At 55.3% G+C, this 20927-nt stretch overlaps 1 protein-coding gene across 3 annotated transcripts; it reads left to right on the forward strand.

The window, feature by feature from the left end:
- Positions 1 to 736: 736 nt before the first annotated feature.
- fbxo38 (F-box protein 38) lies at positions 737 to 11479 on the forward strand. Of its 3 annotated transcripts, none has more exons than XM_030112336.1 (21): positions 737 to 754; positions 2532 to 2725; positions 2811 to 2944; positions 3021 to 3184; positions 3257 to 3422; positions 3554 to 3829; positions 3988 to 4081; positions 5340 to 5470; positions 5548 to 5718; positions 5796 to 5938; positions 6132 to 6312; positions 6445 to 6639; positions 6703 to 6876; positions 6955 to 7416; positions 7496 to 7596; positions 8408 to 8510; positions 8593 to 8759; positions 8865 to 9010; positions 9102 to 9205; positions 10213 to 10326; positions 10435 to 11479. In XM_030112336.1, exons 2-21 carry the CDS (start codon positions 2592 to 2594, stop codon positions 10611 to 10613), a joined length of 3339 nt encoding a protein of 1112 aa, XP_029968196.1. In that variant the 5' UTR covers positions 737 to 754; positions 2532 to 2591; the 3' UTR covers positions 10614 to 11479. The 3 variants fall into 3 exon arrangements, with proteins under 3 accessions (XP_029968196.1, XP_029968178.1, XP_029968188.1); XM_030112318.1 differs by lacking the exon at positions 737 to 754 and adding an exon at positions 958 to 1073; XM_030112328.1 differs by lacking the exon at positions 737 to 754 and adding an exon at positions 977 to 1073 and having other exon boundaries at positions 2306 to 2725.
- The last annotated feature ends 9448 nt before the right edge of the window (positions 11480 to 20927 follow it).

Consider the following 20927-nt stretch of genomic DNA (forward strand, 5'->3'; position numbering starts at 1 on the left):
ATGCAAACTCCACACAGGAAGGCCCCGGGCCCAAGCTGGTACTCAAACCCAGGACATTCTTGCTGTGAGGCAAGAGCACTAATCACTGTGCCACCGTGCAGAAATAATTTCCTGAATTTTGAGTCATTACCTATTTTTTTTACATTAGTTCAAATCAAACAAGAATGGGTGACCGCTCTGTCTTGTTTACAAAAAACAGTAAGCAATGGAAGAATACCTGTATTTTTTTCCATGATTTTTAGGCAGTGTCTGTTTGTGCATAAGAGAAATATATTTCTGAACAATGGACTATCTCTCTTTTTTACTGAAGCATGTTTATTCATCTCCTGCACTGCTTATCCTGGCCAGGGTCAGTGCTGGAGACATTCCCAGCGACTGACACACACACACACACACACACACACGCCCTGAGGAGCAAACTACAGTCATTAATTACATGCATGTATTTTTGGGAGGACGTCAGAAACCACACGCACAAAGGGAGAACGTGCAAACACCACACAGAAAGGCCCCAGCTGGTATTTGAAGCAGCCTTGTCACTGTGACGCCAGAGCACTGATCACTATGTGGTCAGTGTCACACACTCTACAGCAGGGGGCGCACGGGGGCAGCGTGAAGACTGCTGTGAGCCGACTCTGAGCCGGAAGAGGAAGAAGAAACAGGAAGCGCTCTATCATAGACATATGGAAGCAGATCCATTCTCACATAGCTGTGTGTAAACAGATCACAGTCATGAAGTTAAGTCACTGATAACGTAAGTAGACTCATAGACATATGTTGGTAAAATACTAACTGTCATTTCATCTGTTTTCATGTGTATATTCACATACGTCCATTTGTCCTCCGTTCTTGGTCTACGTTATTCTCACCTGGTTCTACTCGTGTAGCTCTATGTCTGCTCACACATTGTTTTGCTGCTCAGAATCGTCTGTTAGATTCTACTGATGTAGGTCTAGGCCGCTCTGTCAGTGTGTAGCACTTAGCCCTGCTGTTGGTGTTAGCTTAGCGGTGAGCTGTGCTGCTCCAGGATGTCTGAGCACCACCGTGGGCTCTCCGTCAACCACAGAGTCCTGGTAGGTGGCCTCCCCGCCCGCGGAGCTCCCCCTCCCTCTGCTGCGGGGACTTTGTTTGTCGGAGTTGCTGCGCTGCTGCGTCTCTGTAGCAGCTGCTTAGCTAGCTCCAGCACAGGCTGCTGGACGAGCCACTGGAACACCCAGGGTAGTGTGGAGAGGGACCGGGGAGAGGGACCGGGACAGGGGAGAGGGACCGGGGAGAGGGACCGGGGAGAGGGACCGGGACAGGGGAGAGGGACCGGGGAGAGGGACCGGGACAGGGGAGAGGGACCGGGGAGAGGGACCGGGGAGAGGGACCGGGACAGGGGAGAGGGTCCGGGGAGAGGGACCGGGACAGGGGAGAGGGACCGGGGAGAGGGACCGGGACAGGGGAGAGGGACCGGGGAGAGGGACCGGGACAGGGGAGAGGGACAGGGGAGAGGGGACCGGGACAGGGGAGAGGGTCCGGGGAGAGGGACTGGGACAGGGGAGAGGGACCGGGGAGAGGGACAGGGGAGAGGGGACCGGGACAGGGGAGAGGGACAGGGGAGAGGGGACCGGGACAGGGGAGAGGGTCCGGGGAGAGGGACCGGGACAGGGGAGAGGGTCCGGGGAGAGGGACCGGGGAGACGGACCGGGGAGAGGGACCGGGGAGAGACAGGGGAGAGGGACCGGGGAGAGGGAGAGGGGAGAGGGACCGGGGAGAGACAGGGGAGAGGGACCGGAGAGGGGGCAGTAGCCCAGAGGAGGGTAATGGACAGACCTCTCTAACATGTTTAGATCAGTTCCACTGTGACTGAGTGACCTGGGGGTGATGTTCTGTAGTGTGCCATGAGGGACAGTCTTGCAGTATGATGTAGGGGAGGACAATGTGGTGTGATGTTGTGTTAGATAATGTTGAGTAGTGTAGGATGATGGAGTGAACTCCAGTGGATGTCAGGATGGTGTGGGACAGTTCCATGTGGTGTATGGACTTGATGTAGTGTGAGTGTTAGTGTAATGCTGTGTAGTTTGTCATAAGATAATGTAGCATATAATAATACAGTGTAGTGTGCAGGGTGGGCTAGTATAGTTTAATGCAGTGCAGTGTTGAACAGTGTGTATACTGTGTTCTGGTAGCAGACTGTTTTCAGTGGGAATGCCAGAGTTAGTGTGTGTGGCCTGACTTTATCTGCGTTAGTGCTCTTCTTTTTTCTACTTCCTGTCATAAACAAGGGGCTGAAGCAGGTTTTGTACCTGCTGATGTCTCACAGTGACGTCTCTCCTGGGTCCAGTGAGCTGAAGTCCATCAGCTGGCATCCGGATTTGAACACTGTTCACCTCACTGAGGCCGTGTCTGCTGAAAATCACCGTGGCCTCACACCCTGGGGGCGGGACTCCGGCGTGGGACGCTGCGTCTGATTGATCTGAAGTGTTGGTTGTCTGCTGCTGCGGTTGACGGCTGTGCGTCTCCCGCTGTATGCCGCCGGTCCTGTCCAGGAGTGAGCTTCATGTTTGGGAGGAGGAGCCTCTGAAGTGTGCGTGGAGGAGAGAGCGGCCATGGCACCGAGGAAGAAAGCGTCCAGACTTCAGGCTGGGGGCAGCAGCGGAGGAGGGGAGCCCGTCCTCAGAGCCAGTGAGCCCAAAGACTACATCAACGAGCTGTCCCATGAGGTCCTCTGCCATATATTCAGGTACCGTGGCTGACGGCTGCACTCGGACCGAGGAGCCACTCCGTCGGCCCTGTGCTGCTCTCTGTCAGTAGATGCTGTTTTCCAGGTACCTTCCTATGAAGGACATCATGTGTATGGAGTGCCTGTCCCGGAAGCTGCGGGAAGCCGTCACTCTGTACCTGCGAGTGGTGAAAGTGGTGGACCTGTGCGCGGGGCGCTGGTGGGAGTACATGCCCTCAGGTTGGTGCCGCCGGCCGGCCGCTGCCGCCTGGCGGGCCGGGACGGTCCTGTCTAAGCTCTCGGTGTTTGGCGGCAGGCTTCATCGACAGCAGCTTCCTGCTGCTCCTCAAGAAGATGCCGGACCTGGAGCAGCTGTTCGGGCTCCACCCCCGGTACCTGGAGAGGAGGCGGGTCCGGGGCTACGAGGCCTTCAGCATCCCCGGAGTGCTGGAGGCTCTGCAGGCCTGTCCCAACCTGCTGGTGGGTGTGGCCCCTCCCCCCCCCCTCCTGCCGCCCCCCGGGCCGCTCTGACCCCGGCCGCTGTCGTTTCAGGGGGTGGAGACGTCCCACCTGGAGCTGGTGGAGGCCATTTGGAATTACATGCCTCAAGTTCACATTCTGGGAAAGTTCCGTAATCGCAACGGAGCGTTCCCCATCCCCGCCGAGAACAAGCTGACCATCCCCGTGACGGCCAAGATCCAGACGCTGCACTTAGTGGGTGAGCGGGGCGGGGCGGGGCGGGGCAGGGCGGGGCGGGGCGCTGGAGCCCGCCATGGCTCTGCAGCAGCGCGCACCTCACTGTGTGTGTGTGTGTGTGTGTGTGTGTGTGTGTGTGTGTGTGTGTGGTAGGTGTTAATGTCCCGGAGATCCCGTGTGTGTCCATGCTGCGACACCTGTACCTGAAGTGGGTGCGCCTCACCAAGCCGCAGCCCTTCAAGGACTTCCTGTGCGTCAGCCTCAGGACCTTCGTCATGCGCAACTGCGCCGGGCCCACCAACTCCCTGAAGTACGTCCCGCTGGTCACCGGCCTGGCCTCGGCCCGCAACCTGGAGCAGCTGGAGCTGGTGAGGGTGCCCTTCCTGGGGGGGCTGATCCAGCACGTGGTGGAGGACAGCTGGAGGTCAGGTGAGGTCGACACGCCGCCAGCGGCCGCTCTGCAGCTCAGCCAGTGCAGCTCCGGGTTTAAAACGGAAAGGAAACCGTGTGTGTGCGTGTGTGCGTGCGTGTGTGCGTGTGTGTGTGCGTGTGTGTGTGCGTGTGTGTGTGTGTGTGTGTGTGTGCAGGAGGCTTCAGGAACCTGCACACCATCGTGTTCGGAGCCTGTAAGAACGCCCTGGAGGTGGACCTGGGCTACCTGATCATCACGGCGTCCCGCAGGTCTCCGTCTTCTGTCCAGTCTGAAAACACTGTTCGTTCACAAATCATAAAAACCATCTGGATCAAACAGATCATGTCTCTGGAGACCTGAAAGAGTCAAGGACATTAAAGCTGTATTCAGCTGCAGAGGAGTGGAGGACATTATTTTCCAGGCTGTCCGTCCTTGTCTGTTGTCAGGCCGCCACAGCGAGTGCTCACCTGGATACGAGGGTTTAAAGGTGCATTAAGGAGTTTTACAACCTTAAAAATACTTATTTTCCACCATAAATGTGTTACACATTTTTAATGATGTGTACAATGTGCCCTGACATGTTCATTACAAGTACCTCTAACAGCGCTAAATTGTCACTTGAAAGTCACAGTGCCGGTCCGGCACCAGCATTTTTTTGGGGAGAATTTGAAAGGAATGACGTAACGCACGCTCCGGCTTGTTCAGTTTTGTTTTGTCCGCCATTACTCCGCCAGATGCTTAGTGAGCAACAGCTGAGCAGGATCTTCCAGAAAGTCAGAACAGACTGGCTTCTAGCACTGCCACAGCTCCACACAGACTCCACCAGGGAAAAGAAACTTAAATCTTACTTGAGCGCTTCTAAACGAGCGAAGACGGAGTCCCCTCTTCCGTGCACACGAGCCACAAGGACAAGTTTTTCACTAGGCTGCATTACGCCCAAGGCCTGCAGGGGGCGCTGTTTCGCATAAAACGTGCAAACTCCTTAAGGCACCTTTAAAAAATAAAGGCACAAAAACTGAAATGGAAAAAAAACGATAACATAAAGCCTGAAATGAATGAACTAGAAAAGAGAAATAATGTCAAAAATGTGAAACATTCTTCCTTCCAGAGGCCAAAAGACTCTTTAACTCCCTCCTGTAAATAGTATTTGTTGTTTTCTTGGTTCATTGGTCACTATTAGACCTTGAACAGTTACCCTCAGGGACTCGGCAAGCTTTTCTGTTCTATTTTCTCCAATAATGTCAAAATTGTCTGAGAAATGCTGGAAAGGAAGGAGGAAGCTGGTAGAAAGCCAGCGGAACATGTGAGGAAATGAAGTGTAATGGAGTCTTCATGAAAGCAGCAGGAGACGGTTTTTCTCTGAGTTTCAAATGAAACTTGTCCGACTGCGTTGGCCTCATTCTAAAGGTCAAAGGTCAATTTGAAAATCCCACAACTGCTCTTAAAGGTTCCAGAGTCCTGCTCTAGACCCAGGTCAGTGCATGTCCATGAAACTCACGTCTTTACCGAGCGGTCTGCCTTCACCAGGCTTCACGAGCTGCGGATCCAGCCCTCCCTGACCAAAGACGGAGTCTTCTCGGCTCTCAAGATGGCCGAGCTGGAGTTCCCCCAGTTCGAGACGCTTCACCTGGGATACGTGGACGAGTTCCTCCTGCAGTGTAAGCCTGGACCCTGCTCCCCCGGCGCTGTGGTGTGTTCTGCTGTTCCAGTGTGTGTGTGTGTGTGTTTCTGGCAGGTAAGATGAGCCATTCGGAGCTGGTGAAGTTCGGTCTGGCCGACGTCATCGAGAACCCGGGGATCATCACCGACATCGGCATCAAGGTGGTGAACGAGGTCTTCACCAACATCAAATACCTGCTCATCTACAACTGCCCCCACCTGCACAACCCCCACCACTGGATCACAGGTAGGGGCGCCGGGGCGCCGCGGCTCGCCAGCGGGCCCTGCAGCGTCCTCAGAGCGGCGCCGTGTTCAATTCCTCAGATCAGTCCCGCTGGAGCCGGCTGGTGGACCTGACCCTGGTCCGCTGCCACGCCGTCAAGCTGGAGTCCTTCTCCCAGTTCATCGAGCTGCTGCCCTGCCTGGAGTTCATCTGCCTGGACCAGATGTTCAGAGAGCCGCCCAAGGTGCCCTGCAGCCACACACACACACACACACACACACACACACACACACACACACACAAACATGACGTCATATCATGAAGTGCTGTTTCTCCGTGGAGTTTCATCCCCTGTTTCTCCAGCAGGACTGACTGACTGCTGACACGTTCACTTCTGTTTGTGTATGTGTGTGCATGTGTGTACGTGTGTGTGTCAGGGCTGTGCCCGGGTGGGTCTGAGTGCAGGAACGGGGATCGGTGTGTCCTCGGCGCTGGTCAGTAACCAGAACTCCAACAATGACAACAACCATCATCACCACCACCACGAAGCCAACCTGCCCCCTGCTGCTCCCCCCGTCAACAACAACAACAACCACCAGAGGGCGCCGCCGCACAACGGCAAGTCTCCACCAGGCCTGACACCCTGAAGCCCCCGCCCAGGCCTGACACCCTGAAGCCCCCGCCCAGGCCTGACACCCTGAAGCCCCCGCCCAGCGCCCTGTAGAGTGACGAGGTGAATGTGTCCCACAGTTCCGGTGGAGGTGAACGGGCTGGAGGAGGAGGACCAGGAGGAGGAGGAGGAGGTGGTCCTGGAGGAGGACCACCGGGGGGCGGGGCCTCGGATCCAGCCCAAAGCAGCGGAGCGGAGGACGGAGGTGGAGGATGAAGCTCCGGGTCCCAGTCAGCCGGCGGGGACGCCTCGGCCCGAAGACGAGGAGCAAGCAGGTGAGGACGCTTCCGGCCCCTCCCCCCCCACTCCTTCACCAACACGGGGCCTCCTGTGTCCAGGTCCCAGTGGGCTGGTGCAGCGCTGCAGACCAGCGGGGGCCCCGGGCCCCATGCCTCCTCTGGTCCTGTCCGACTCGGACAGCGAGGAGGACGAGGGCCTGGGGGGCCCGGCCCCCCACCCGGCCCCCCGCCCGGCGCCGTCCTGCCTGCAGCAGCCGGCCTCCTGCACCAAAGGTGAGAGCGGCCGACCGGGCCGGGGTCAAAGGTCACCGGGTGTTGTGGTGATGCAGTTAGCGTGCTGTGTGTGTGCAGGAAAAGGGAAGACCCCCCTGCGGCGCGGGAAGACGCCGTCCCCCCCGGCGCCGGCCCCCGCCGCGGCGCCGGAGCGGAGCTGCGAGAAGAGCTGCCAGGTGAGCAGCGAGCAGATCAAGGCCGACATGAAGGCGGCCAGCGAGAGCGGCCGGAGGAGCATCGGGAAGGACATGGCCACCGACACCGCCGAGCCCCCGCCGCGGCCCGACGGGGGGGCCGCGGCGCCCCGGGCCGGCGTCAGGCCGCCGGGCCGGTCCGGGCCGGGGCTCGTCCGGTCCGCCGCCGACCCCCGGGGACCCGCCGTGAGGAGACCGCTGCTGCCGGCGGAGGACAGACCCCCCTCGGCCCCCCCCTCGGCCCCCCGCCCGGCGCCGGACCCACCGCCTGACGCCTTCGTTCCCAGACGACCCCTGACCCGGTCCTGCACCCGCTCGTCCTCCGTGCCCCTGGTCCCGGAGACAGGTGAGACGCGGCTGGGGGGGGCGGGGAAGGGGGGGGGGGGTCCTCTACCTGGTTACCAGCAGCCCTCTCTGCCCTGCAGACCTCCCTCCGCCGCGGCCGCGCGCCGCCGTCAGGAGGAAACGGATGTCTGACAAGTCGACCAGCACCTCGGACCCAGTGACGGAGGACGACCACGTCCAGGTAGAGACGCCTCCACCTCCTCAGCCAGAGCCACTCCCAGTGCGGGGGGGGCGCCCAGTCTTCACCTGACTGCAGACCAGAGCTTTAAAGGAATACTCCGAAGATTTTGGACCCACGCCCGATCCCTATCATTGACAAAGTTAGACAAGCTCATAAATACCTTTGTTGTGTCTGTGCGTCCAGCGGCTGGATCCCAGCTGTTAGCATCGTAGTTAGCTTAGCTCAATTGCTGGAAGTCAATAGGAAACAGAGCCGGACTGACGAAAGTGGACAAAATCCTCCTTCCAGTGGTCCAGGGGAGGCGTATTAGCACGTGAAGTAAATCCGAATGGTTATACAACATTTTAAAAGACGTGTTTTGTTTTCAATCCGTTAAAATCACGTTTTGATACACACTATGCACAAGCATAGTGCACCGCGGAAGGATATACCGGAGCACAGCGGCTGAGTCTATGCTTCTACTGCTGTTCTCCGGTATATCCTTCATGCGCAGGTCTGTGTGTATCAAAACGTTATTTTAATGGATTGAAAAGAAAACACGTATTTTAAAATGTTGTATAACCATTCGGATTTACTTCACGTGCTAATACGCCTCCCCTGGACCTGGGCTCTGTTTCCTGTTGACTTCCAGCAAGTTAAGCTAACTACGATGCTAACAGCTGGGATCTAGCCACTGGACGCAGAGACACAAAAAAAGGTATTTATGAGCTTGTCTAACTTTGTCAATGATAGGGATAAGGCGTGGGTCCAAAATCTTCCTCTAACAGCAGTTGAAGCGTCTGACTGACTCACCGCCGATGTGCTGCTGCAGGTTTTGTCCCTGAAGAGTAAGAACCTGGTGGGAATCACTCTGACCAACTGTGGGATCACCGACCTCGTCCTCAAGGACTGCCCCAAGATGATGTTCATTCACGGTGAGAGGAGCCCCCCCCCCCGGCCCCCCCGGCCCCTCTGTCAGGTCCTCACAGAGCCCTCTGCCGCCCCCCGTCTCCCCAGCCACCAGGTGCCGGGTGCTGAAGCAGCTGCGGGTGGAGAGCGCCCCCATCGTCAACCGCTTCGACTACGCTCAGTGCAAGAAGCTGGACATGGAGCAGGTCCTGGACCAGATCCTCAGGATGCCTCCTGAGAGGAACCGGATCATCTACATGCGTCCCATGCACCAGGTGGGTCACCTGAGGGTCCAGCCGCCACACGTCACACCTGAGCAGCTACTGCTAGTGCTAAAGCTGAAGCTGAAGCTAACTCTGGTCGGCCTGCCCCCCCTGCAGATCGACTCGGTGGCGTTGGAACGGCAGCTCTTCCAGGGCCCGTATCCGTACCACATCGCCATCGTCCACGAGTTCAGCAACCCCCCAAACATCCGCAACAAGGTCCGCATCCGCAGCTGGATGGACACCATCGCCAACATCAGCCAGTGAGTCCCTGACCGGACCGTCTCCCCGCCGCTCGGGTCAGACGCTCGGCTCCTGAACCTGAACCCTGCCCCGTTCTCCACTGTCTCCCAGGGAGCTCATCAAGTACGAGTTCTTCCCCGAAGCCACCAGGACGGAGGAGGACGTGAAGAAGTACCCCAGATACCCCTGGGGCAGAGACATCTACACTCTGGAGGGTAACGACAAACACCCACACACTGCACACACAGCAGGACTACGATGGGCTGACTGCAGAGGAGGAGGGTTCCTGAAGAACCAGACCCAGAACCAGACCCAGAACCAGACCCAGAGGGGCGCTCCTGAAGAACCAGACCCAGAGGGGGGTTCCTGCTGTTCTGGGTGGAGGTCAGAGGACAGATAGAGAACAGAACAGAACAGAGAGCAACACCAGCAGACAGTTGGTCATGAGTAGGGAATCAAACCGTGGTTCTGGCAGTAGGAGACACAGGAAGAGCAGCAGTGACCTCCAGCTCAGTGACTCTCTGGCTCCTCTGATTCTGAGCAGCAGCAGTACCTTTCAGAATAAGAGCGGTCCAGTCTGGATCCCCTCAGGTTCTCTCTGCCACTGACTCCCTGTCATCAAGTCTGATCGCTTCAAACTGACGGCTGGAGCTGAACCTCCACCAGCCCCAGTCCATTTCCAGGACCTCCACTGTTGGGTCCTGACTGGTCCTGTCGGGTCCTGTCGGGTCCTGATGGGTCCTGTCGGGTCCTGTCGGGTCCTGACTGGTCCTGACTGGTCCTGTCGGGTCCTTTCGGGTCCTGATGGGTCCTGTCGGGTCCTGTCGGGTCCTGTCGGGTCCTGTCGGGTCCTGACTGGTCCTGACTGGTCCTGTCGGGTCCTTTCGGGTCCTGATGGGTCCTGTCGGGTCCTGACGGGTCCTGTCGGGTCCTGTCGGGTCCTGTCGGGTCCTGTCGGGTCCTGACGGGTCCTGACTGGTCCTGTCGGGTCCTGACGGGTCCTGTCGGGTCCTGTCGGGTCCTGTCGGGTCCTGACTGGTCCTGTCGGGTCCTGTCGGGTCCTGTCGGGTCCTGACTGGTCCTGACTGGTCCTGTCGGGTCCTTTCGGGTCCTGATGGGTCCTGTCGGGTCCTGACGGGTCCTGACGGGTCCTGACGGGTCCTGACGGGTCCTGTCGGGTCCTGTTGGGTCCTGATGGGTCCTGTGTGCTGTGGTTGTCCAGGAGTGGTGGATGGCGCCCCCTACAGTATGATCACGGACTTCCCCTGGCTGAGGACTCTGAGAGCCGCCGACCCCAACAGCTACGCCCGCTACGACTTCGAGGACGACGAGAGCAGTGAGTACCGGCGTCCGTCCGGTCGGCAGGTGGCGCTAGCGCTCCGCCCTGCTCCGCCTTGCTTCCCGTGGCGCTCTGTCTGCATCGCTCTGTCTCTCCCTGCCTCAGCCACCATCTACGCCCCGCGCCGCAAAGGCCAGCTGTCTGCCGACATCTGCATGGAGACCATCGGCGAGGAGATCTCCGAGCGCCGGCAGAGCAGGAGGGGCGTGTTCCAGAGGGTGGTGGTCCTCTTCCTCCACCACTGCGACACGCCCGGAGAGCCGGTGGAGGATGACTACATCTGAAGCTCAGTGTGTCCACACTGACGGGATTTCCTTCTTACAGAAGTACGAGCACAGCGAGAGGAGAGGCGCCGAGGAAACCTCTTTAGAATGTCTTTGTTCAGGGCTCACTCTCCTCCGGAGCAGCGCCGAGACGCTTCGTTGATCCGCTCCAGATTATTAGACGGGGTTATTCCTTCGTTCCTCACCCTGGCGTTCAGAGATCACAGCAGGAGGGAAGGCTTGGTTGTGCACCGTGTTTGGAAAGTGAGCGATGTGGGGGTGTGGGTTGAGTCTCTGGAAGGACGGCGGCAGCCGCTCCGCTCGTGGAGCATTCAGCCGCAGGACTGAACACGTACCAGAGTCTCAGAAGAAGAGGAGCCCAGCGTCCGACCTGCTGAAGCAGTGAATGTCCCACTGGGTTTACATCGGGGGTGTCCAGACTCGGTCTGGAGGAGCAGAGCGGCGGGGAAGGGGCGTCACTGCCGTGGTTTTAAGTTTTCTGCTACGTCGGGTTTCTTTGCTTCTGCCTGTCAGTCGAGTCACGGCAACATTTCCCTTTTATTGGCTTCGCTTGGTGCTTGGTGGAGACTTCAGTGTCTCCACCTGGAACTCTCCATCACGATACAGGCAAATCCGCGAGAGAGTAGAAATGGACTGTTTTCCTTTATTTTTTTACCATTAGTTTGTTCGTTAAAAAAAGAAAAAAAGAAAAGGTCCTCGGGCCCCAGTTTGGACACCTCTGGTTTAGATGCGGTGGCGTGAATCTGAAGCTTCCTGTTTGCCTTGCATGTACAGTTGTACAGACGTCAGGGATGAAGATATGTTTCAAAGTGTTTATATGTTTATAAAGAACAGAACTATTTCGCATACTGAACAGTAAAACAATGATGAAAGCCTGGTCTCCTGTCTCCCTGAACCGCCGTCCCCGAGGTCAAAGGTCAAGGCTTTCATTGTGATGTGACTGGTGGAAACGGCTGACAGTAGACATGGAGCAGACCGCAGGGGGGGGGGGGGTGTGACCGCCTCCATCAGTCAGCAGGTGGTTTCAGTCCGCAGCAGCTGGACCTCTGACCCAGTCGTCCCCCTTCACTGAGGTCCACATCCAGGTACCAGGTCCAGGAAACTGCTCCCTGACCCTAACCCTGCTACAGGCAGCAGCCTGAGACCCCAACAGGCCCAGAGACAGTCCAGACCAAGACCCCAACAGGCCCAGAGACAGTCCAGACCAAGACCCCAGCAGACCAGATGGCCTCATATCATCACAGTAACATTTGAGTCACTGAGACGACTGTAATGCTTCCTGCTTGTAGTTTATTCTGTCATGTGACCATGAATCCATTAATCATAAACTCAGTTTTAAAATCAACTCAGCATGACCTTAAAGCTCCATTCAGACAGGATCCAGATTTTTGGCATATTTAAACACATTTGAACATAATGCAATAGTCCCTTTTCCTTGTAATTAGTTGCTTTAAAAATACTGTAACTCCATTAATTTTTTTGAAAGGAGTAACTAGTAACTCAAGTAATTACTTGAACAACACTGGTGACCACCCGTCAGTTGCAACAGATTTAAAGGAAACCACCCAGACTAAAGACGACTGAGGAAACTAACTCATTAGACCAAACTGGGATGTAGCATATAACAGGCGTGTGAAGTATTTCTAATTTTATTTTCATCACGATGACAGAAACTGTCCAGTAAAATAATTCAGCAGGAAACCTAAACACACTGATCAACCATGGATCACAAAGCGTTAAAAATGGTCTGTAAGAAGAACAATACACTGTAGAGAATGTGTTAAAAAATAACTACTAATGCAGAAATGTAATACAAAAAACACAAAAAAAAGTTGAACCACATAAAAGGAATACTATCATGAAATTACATAAGTGGAATTAAAGGAATGTGGAATGTATTTAATCACTTCTTCAGAAATGTCTCCTGACATGATCGTCATCAGTCCCTCTGCAGATAACCAGGAAAAACAGAAAGAAAGAAATACGGTCAGAAAAATCACGGATGAAAAAGTTTGGAAAAGTTTAGGATGACATTGTTTTAACCAGTGTTGGACCAAAGTTGGTAGAAAAGATCCCTGATCCCTGATACCTCTTCCCTAATCTCTGATCTCTTTCCTGATCTCTGTTTCCTGGTCTCTGATCCATGGTTTCTGGTCTGTTTCCATCTCAGACTAGAATAGAAGCAAACTAAAGCTCAACATTCTCCCCAGCAGAGGAAGAAAAGAGAAAGGCTCTCCTGATTTTCAAACCCTTGATATGATGATGGTGAAAATAGTCACTGAGTGAATTTCAGATCATTAACCTTCAACTGCAACTTGTCTTTCAAAACAAGTTTAAACTGCTGAAGTCGTGCTGCTGTATAAAATTACTGATACAACTTCACAAACTACAGGCCTGTTTCTTTTCTGCTGTTATTCTCAAAAATCCTAGAAGAAGCATTCAGTAACAGACTCTACAAATTCACAGACAAACCTGACAGACTGTCTGACAGTCAGTCTGGATTCAGATCAGACATCTGGCACTGATGGAACCAGAACAATCTTAAACCACACTCAGCTGGTAGAATCAAGGACCTGGAAAAGCTTTAGACACAAACACCCACACTGATCAGCCTGAACAGTCTGGGATCAGGGAACAGCTTTCCTCTGCATGAGCACCACGAAGCTGGAAGCTCCACCTCCTCATGCTGGTGGAGTCCACCAGGGGTCAGTACTGGGTCTTCATCCTCTTCATCCTCAGGGGTCTGCAGCAGCCAAATGAGGCTGTGCAGCCCTGCTGCCTCCCTGAAGCTTTCACCAGAAAGCTGATTCTGCAGAAAGTCTCCTCTGGTTCTGGTTCTGCAGAAAGTCTCCTCTGGTTCTGGTTCTGCAGAAAGTCTCCTCTGGTTCTGGTTCTGCAGAAAGTCTCCTCTGGTTCTGGTTCTACAGAAAGTCTCCTCTGAGTCTGGTTCTACAGAAAGTCTCCTCTGAGTCTGGTTCTACAGGAAGTCTCCTCTGCGCCTGGTTCTGCAGGTTCCTTCCTGTTCAAAGAGTTTTTCCTTCAGACTGTCTCCTGTGCTTGCTCAAGTTGAATAATTGTTGGCTTCTCTCTCTAAAGGCTCCTTGTGGAAATCAAAGTATTTGGAGCTGCAGAAATGAACTGGATTGAATGGAATTAATTTGCTTTTTCAAATTTCACATATTAACTTAAGAAACAAGTTCATCAGAGGAGTTATGATCCGTACAATACTCTGAAGACTTCTAAGCATTAAAGAAGTGTGTGTGTGTGTGTGTGTGTGTGTGTGTGTGTGTGTGATGCTCCAGTCTTGTGAGCTGCTCTGAACGGTGGCCCATCTCCAAACATTACCTTATAAAGACACAGACGGTGGAGCGGAGGACGGTACCTGCCTCTCCTCGCTGCTCCTCCACCCAGCTCCCTGCTCCCTGCTCCCTGCTCCCTGCTCCCTGCTCCTGCTCCTGCTCCTGCTCCTGCTCCTGCTCCTGCTCCTGCTCCTGCTCCTGCTCCTGCTCCTGCTCCTGCTCCTGCTCCTGCTCCTGCTCCCTGCTCCCTGCTCCCTGCTCCCTGCTCCTGCTCCTGCTCCTGCTCCTGCTCCCTGCTCCCTGCTCCCTGCTCCCTGCTCCTGCTCCTGCTCCTGCTCCTGCTCCCTGCTCCCTGCTCCCTGCTCCCTGCTCCTGCTCCTGCTCCTGCTCCTGCTCCTGCTCCCTGCTCCCTGCTCCCTGCTCCCTGCTCCTGCTCCTGCTCCTGCTCCTGCTCCCTGCTCCCTGCTCCCTGCTCCTGCTCCTGCTCCTGCTCCTGCTCCTGCTCCTGCTCCTGCTCCTGCTCCTGCTCCTGCTCCCTGCTCCCTGCTCCTGCTCCTGCTCCTGCTCCTGCTCCTGCTCCTGCCCCTGCCCCTGCTCCTGCTCCTGCTCCTGCTCCTGCTCCTGCTCCTGCTCCTGCTCCTGCTCCTGCTCCTGCTCCTGCTCCTGCTCCTGCTCCTGCTCCTGCTCCTGCCCCTGCCCCTGCCCCTGCTCCTGCTCCTGCTCCTGCTCCTGCTCCTGCTCCTGCTCCTGCTCCCTGCTCCTGCTCCTGCTCCTGTTCCTGCTCCTGCTCCTGCTCCTGCTCCTGCTCCTGCTCCTGCTCCTGCTCCTGCTCCTGCTCCTGCTCCTGCTCTGGATTTATGACTGCTCTCTGCTCGGTCATCTGTCTACAGAGGTGTGATCCCTGTGGGGGGAGAACACTGGAGGTCTCCACGGAAAACTCATGTTCAAAGTGAGCTCAGGGTCAGGTCAAGGTCAGGAGGCAGGAAGGAGGGCTCTCAGTGCGTGTGTGTGTGTGTGTGTGTGTGTGTGGGTGTGTGTGTGTGTGGACACATGAATGGTTAAAGCACTGATAGTGTCAGTGCACTGAAGCTGGCTCCAGCCAGTTTTTCCACTGGGTCCTGGTCCCTGATCAGAGTCCAGGTCCAGGTCCGCCCTGGTTCTGGTTCTGACCCGGTCTCCGGCGTGGATCAGAGCTGCAGGCCGTCAGCAGGTGAGGCTCCGCCCTGCTGCTCAGAGGAACCGTGTGGCTCAGAGCTGCTCTGGAGGTTCTCCTGATCAGACCAGGAAGACCATCATCGTCTACACTTCCTGCTGCAGATGGGTGTGCATCATGTGATCGTGTCACAAAGCATTATGGGATTGATCCACTAACTGAATGAGAGGATCTTCTGATCAATCTGGTCACTTCATAAAGTCTTCATGGAAACGGGACAATCTGACGTCTCAGTTCGAAACAGAGTCACCATTTGAACAAAGGTGGTGTGAGAAGCCTGTGTGTGTGTGTGTGTGTGTGTGTGTGTGTGTGTGTGTGTGTGTGTGTGTGTGTTTCTCTCCACCTGGTAGTTGTTGGGTTGTTTCACTCTCGCTCAGCTTCCTGTTCCAGAAAATGACCAAATTTAGGAGAAATATGAAAATGTGCCTTTTTTCCATCCATCCATCCTCTGCTCCAGCTCTCTCTCTCTCTCTCTCTCTCTGTCTCTGTCTCTCTCTCTCTCTCTCTCTCTCTCTCTCTCCACATCCCTCTTTTCTCTTATCTCCTGTCTTCTTTCAAACAATGCTCTGTACGTCTCGCTGTGTTTATCTTTCTCCATCCTCTGCTGCTGAGCTCTTCCCAGACAGACTGAGCAGGTCGCAGCTGATGGGCCCTGCTGCTGTCAGCCAATCAGGCGGCTGGGAGGAGGTCTCTGTGATGGAGCCCCGCCCTCTCGCCATACAAGGACACACTGGATGCATGGCTCGGCCGGCCTGCCTCCATAAAAGGCTGCACTGAGGAGAAGGTGGAGGAGTCGGTGTTGAGTCGGAGGAGAGGTCCCACTCCGTCCAGCCGTCCAGCCGTCCAGCCGTCCAGCCGTCCAGCCGTCCAGCCTCCCTCACCACCGCAGGGGGATGGAGACCAGCAGCAGGCTCCCCGGGCGCCGCCGGCTCCTCCAGCCAGAGGACCTCAGACCACCTGCAGCCTCAGGTATGATGAACACACACACACCCCTCACATGGCCTGATCAGCCAGGAACCTGGGATCTCACACACACACACACACACACACACACACACACACACACACACACACACACACACACACACACAAACACACACACACTGGAGTTGCTCATCTCTGTCTGGTCTCCTGCAGTTCTCACTTTGTAATTTCGTTCCAATATGCCTTAAAGTTACTAAAATGACTTCACTACCTTCACTAACTTCAGACATATAAATAACTTCCATGACTTCAATAGAATCCAATTACAAAGAACTTCAGTAACTCAAGTCACTTGAAAAACTACATTAATTTCACTAACTCTAGTAACTACATTTACTTCAGTAACTCTAGTGACTCTGGTACCCTGAATAACTCCATTAACTCCAGTAACCTGATAGTAACTTCAGTCACTTCAGTCACTTCAGTAATGTTTGTGTGGCTCCGTCAGTGATGAGAAATGTACCGAAACCTCAGAATATGAGCAAATGTCACATTAGCTCCTGCTGCTTCAGACCCAGGAGGCAGCTGCTCCCTGACAGCTCAGCCCGACCGCTCGCTCTGCTCTCTGGGGCCGCTGTGTCCTCGGACGCTGAGGGGCCGCGGCCGCTGTGTCCTCAGAGGGTGAGGGACCGGGGCCGCTGTGTCCTCAGAGGGTGAGGGACCGGGGCCGCTGTGTCCTCAGAGGGTGAGGGACCGGGGCCGCTGTGTCCTCAGAGGGTGAGGGGCCGGGGCCGCTGTGTCCTCAGAGGGTGAGGGACCGGGGCCGCTGTGTCCTCGGACGCTGAGGGACCGGGGCCGCTGTGTCCTCGGACGCTGAGGGACCGGGGCCGGTGTGTCCTCAGAGGGTGAGGGGCCGGGGCCGCTGTGTCCTCAGAGGGTGAGGGGCCGGGGCCGCTGTGTCCTCGGACGTTGAGGGACCGGGGCCGCTGTGTCCTCGGACGCTGAGGGACCGGGGCCGCTGTGTCCTCGGACGCTGAGGGACCGGGGCGTCCTGGTCATGGCTGCTTGGACGTGACAGGAGGAAGTCCTGGGTTTATTTGTGGAGTGGCCCCCGTTCTGCAGGCCACGGCACGAGGAGGACGTTCACATGACCTCCTCCACACACAGCCACACCACTCACCCCCGGGGACCAAATGCAGCCAGATTCCCAGGGTCCCTTTCTCAGGGGGGCGGGGTGTGGGGGTCTGGATGGACGAAGTCCTCATAAGGTCACTTCTTCCAGGCAGTTTGTGCAGCTTCTCTCCTCAGCGTTCAGCTCTCATTCACAAACATCTGATGTGCATGTGTTGAAGGAAATCACAAGTCTGGGTGCGTGTGTGCGTGCGCGCGCACGCGCGCGTGTGTCTGTGTGTGTGTTAGATGTAGTGTGACAGATAGATGGAGTTAAATGGGGAGAAGGCTTCCTGTGTGTGATTTACGGAGCCGAGGGGAAAGAGAAAGAAGACCATATTAGGCAATGTTTGACTCAACAGGAGAGATGGATCTGACTGTTATCACAGTCTGTCTAAACACACACACACACACACACACACACACACACACACACACACACACACACTCAGTCCACTGTGACCGCTCTGTCCCTCTGGTTAACGTCGCCGTGTTTCAGTGGCTCGACACCACTTGAGCTGAAACATTCCCTGTTTATTTGGAAGAACGTGCAGAATGAAAGTCTTTTATCATATATTCAGACTCTCCAGCTGAACTCTGCCGTTTAAACACCAGCCTGGAGCATCGCGGCTACACCAGAGCTGAGAGCAGACCTGAGATTTATTCTGGAGAAGATGATCTCCTGCCACTGAAAGCTGGTTTATCCTCCGTTTTAAAGCTCACACCTTCGTTATTGAAGAGAATCGTCTGTGGTGATCTCTTCAGTTTCACTTTTCAGATGACAGCTGATCAAACAAGACGTTCAGACAATTAAAAAAAGTATTAAATGAACAAACACTGGGACCAGTGAGTTTCTGGAGGAGGAGGAGGAGGAGGAGGAGGAGGAGGAGGAGGAGGACATGTGTTTAGGTTTTGACAGGATATGAAGGGTTCTGTTCTCTGCTCCTTACAAGGACAATGAGCAGACGCTCCTGTGTCGCTGGATGAGTTGTTCGGGAGTTCATGTCTTTGTCCCGGTGCTGAGGACACTCCGTCTTCATCACTGGGTCCTGAGAGAGTATGTCAGGGAACCTCGTCCTGCTGTCCTCATGGACATGTGACCAGGTCCAGGCTCCGAGCTGCAGAGCGTCAGGAGGTCCGGGTGGGACGACGGGCTGCTCCACCTGCTCCACCTGTTCCACCTGCTCCACCTGCCTCCAGCTCAGGTCCAGACAGGAGGTGTGTTCACAGAGCTTCACACCACCTGTCTCAGCTTCAGATGGGTCAGAGCCAGGTCAGGACCAGGACATGGAGGCAATGGTCCTTTGTGTCCACATCATGGACAGAGGACAGAGGACAGAGGACAGCGCTGCTGGCTGTGGGGGACGGGGTCCTGCTGGAGCTGCTTCCAGGCCGTTCTTCTTAATATGGCCTGCAGGTCTGAGCAGAGCGTCCCGACTCCTCGCTCCCTTTTAAAGGGAATCTTTCAGCACTGTGACTAGAAAAGGGAATGAATGCTGCTGGAAAGAGACTGGGGGGGGGGGGGGGGGGGGGGGGGGGGGGTGGGGGGGGGGTTAGAGGTAGAGGGGGGGCTGACACTCTATCTGTGGGAGCGATTGGAGACTGGAAGAGGGAATGTTTATCCAAAGCAGCAATCCCATTTTCCATGATCCTCTGAATAAGACGAGCAGCTCGGGCCTTATATGGGCAGGCTGGAAGTTTCCAGCAGAGTGGAGGGAGCATTCCTGGAACCCCCCTCCCCCCCCCCCCCCCCTCCCCTCCCCTCCCCTCCCCCGCTCCACCTCCTCCTCCTCCACCCTGCTCCCTCTCTTACTCCTCCCCCTAAAATCCCTGCTCTATCTATCCTCCATCTATCCATCCAGAAGCATCTCAGAGTGGAACCGATGCTGCAGAGCTCCAGCTTGTCTCTGGGTGTCAGAGGCTGAGTCCTGGACGGGATTCACCTGCACATCAACTGTTTCACTGAGTCTGATCTTTAAAAGCCAAATGAAACATCTGAGTCGTCTTCAAACCAAACGTGCCGCTGGAGGATTGTAACAGTGTTCAGTCAGACCTGCTCGGGCTCTGATGCTCCTGTCAGGCGTCCTCACAGCGTTCCTGCCCGCCTTACCTCCGTCACGCTGCAGCTGGTGTTCTGACGGCCTCCGACCGGAGCTCTGTCTGGGATGCTCTTCTGTGTGTGTGTGTGTGTGTGTGTGTGTGTGTGTGTGTGTGTGTGTGTGTGTGGGACAGTGTGAGGATCAGGAAGCCTCTCTCTTGCACACAGAGCTCTTTTTCCATGAAAGTCCAACCAGGTGAAATGAAGATAATTCAGCTGTTTAGGAAGGAGTGTGAGTCGAGTCTGAGTGTCCAGTGGCGCGGTGCTGCAGTGGTTTACATGATGGCACTGACACAAGTTTGTCTTCGTGTACTGGCTTCCTAAAGCATGATGGGAAAACTGGTGGAGCTCTTCCTCCATTACATCTGGGTGTGGAGTGTTTCTCTCTGCCTGTGTGTGTGTGTGTGTGTGTGTGTGTGTGTGTGTGTGTGTGTGTGTGTGTGTGCGCTGTCTTCCTGAGTGGAGGAGTTGTTTTATTCTGAGTCGGTTTGCTCGTCAGAACTGATGGACCATGACCGTCTCCACTCTGGAGCTTCTTCTTCTGGTCTTCTGCTGCAGGGACAGCGGCGTGAGGCCAGACCCAGCCTGGAACCCGTCTCCAGCACGGCGCTTGGTTCGTAAAAAGCCTGTGAGGTTGTGTCTCTGACCTTCTGTCCTCTCTCTCTGCTTCCTTTGCAGTTCTATGGAGAGAACATTAAGAGGAACCAGCTGCAGCTCGAAAGGAAGGGAGCGTCACATCAGCATCCCATGGTACCGGTCCATCCTGGTCCGTGGTACCGGTCCATTCTGGTCCGTGGTACTGGTCCATCCTGGTCCGTGGTACTGGTCCATCCTGGTCCGTGGTACCGGTCCATCCTGGTCCGTGGTACCGGTCCATCCTGGTCCGTGGTACCGGTCCATCCTGGTCCATCCTGTGGCCCATGGTGCAGTGCTGCATCTCTGGTCAGTTGGTAGTCTGAGATGAAGCACTGTAGCTCGGGACGAAGGACATAAACCCCGTCAGTCTGCGGTCTGAAGCTGTTTCCTCTGACTGGTTAAGCTGCTGTCCCTCAGACCAGCTGATGGTCGCAGGATGAAGTTTCTCCTCTCTCCTAGGGTCCAGTTTTCCCAGGAATCCCTTCACCCATCAGAGAGGGGGATTCCTGGAAATACTGTTCTTGGGGGCGGGGCTTGTCAGCAAGCTGGACGCCCGCACACTTTATTTTTGATTTAATAAACGTAAGTTAAAGATCTACATGAACAGAATGGTTTATCTGTGTCTTCAATAAACATATAAACACTCCTGTGTTGTTCTGCGTCTGACTTCCTCATGTTGAATCTGTTTTTACAGAGTGGAGCTGCGGTGAGTTTGACTTGTTAGCGTAATGAGGAGAGTCGAGGTCCAGTCACAGCGAACTTAACCTCTTCTCACCTCATCGCTCTGGCTCTGTGCCTTACTCTTTAAATTGTAACCATACGTCAAAAGTCATATTACAGTTTGGAAATGAGTAAAGATGGAGAAAATACAGACAGAATCAAAATATCACCAGATTTCACAACTAAAGACTCTGTAAACTATTTGTAAACGAAAGAGCAGAGACTCATGAGATAGGCATGAATGTGAGAACTGA

The sequence above is a fragment of the Salarias fasciatus genome, chromosome 2, assembly GCF_902148845.1.
Source record: "Salarias fasciatus chromosome 2, fSalaFa1.1, whole genome shotgun sequence".
NCBI classification, from domain to species: Eukaryota; Metazoa; Chordata; class Actinopteri; order Blenniiformes; family Blenniidae; genus Salarias; species Salarias fasciatus.

Excerpts from the sequence above, each read along its gene's own strand:
- fbxo38 (XM_030112336.1), top strand. The coding sequence starts at position 2,592 with ATGGCACCGAGGAAGAAAGCGTCCAGACTTCAGGCTGGGGGCAGCAGC. Across the intron at positions 5,939-6,131 it reads TGTTCAGAGAGCCGCCCAAG|GGCTGTGCCCGGGTGGGTCT; the intron begins GTGCCCTGCAGC and ends TGTGTGTGTCAG. Across the intron at positions 10,327-10,434 it reads CTTCGAGGACGACGAGAGCA|CCACCATCTACGCCCCGCGC; the intron begins GTGAGTACCGGC and ends TCCCTGCCTCAG.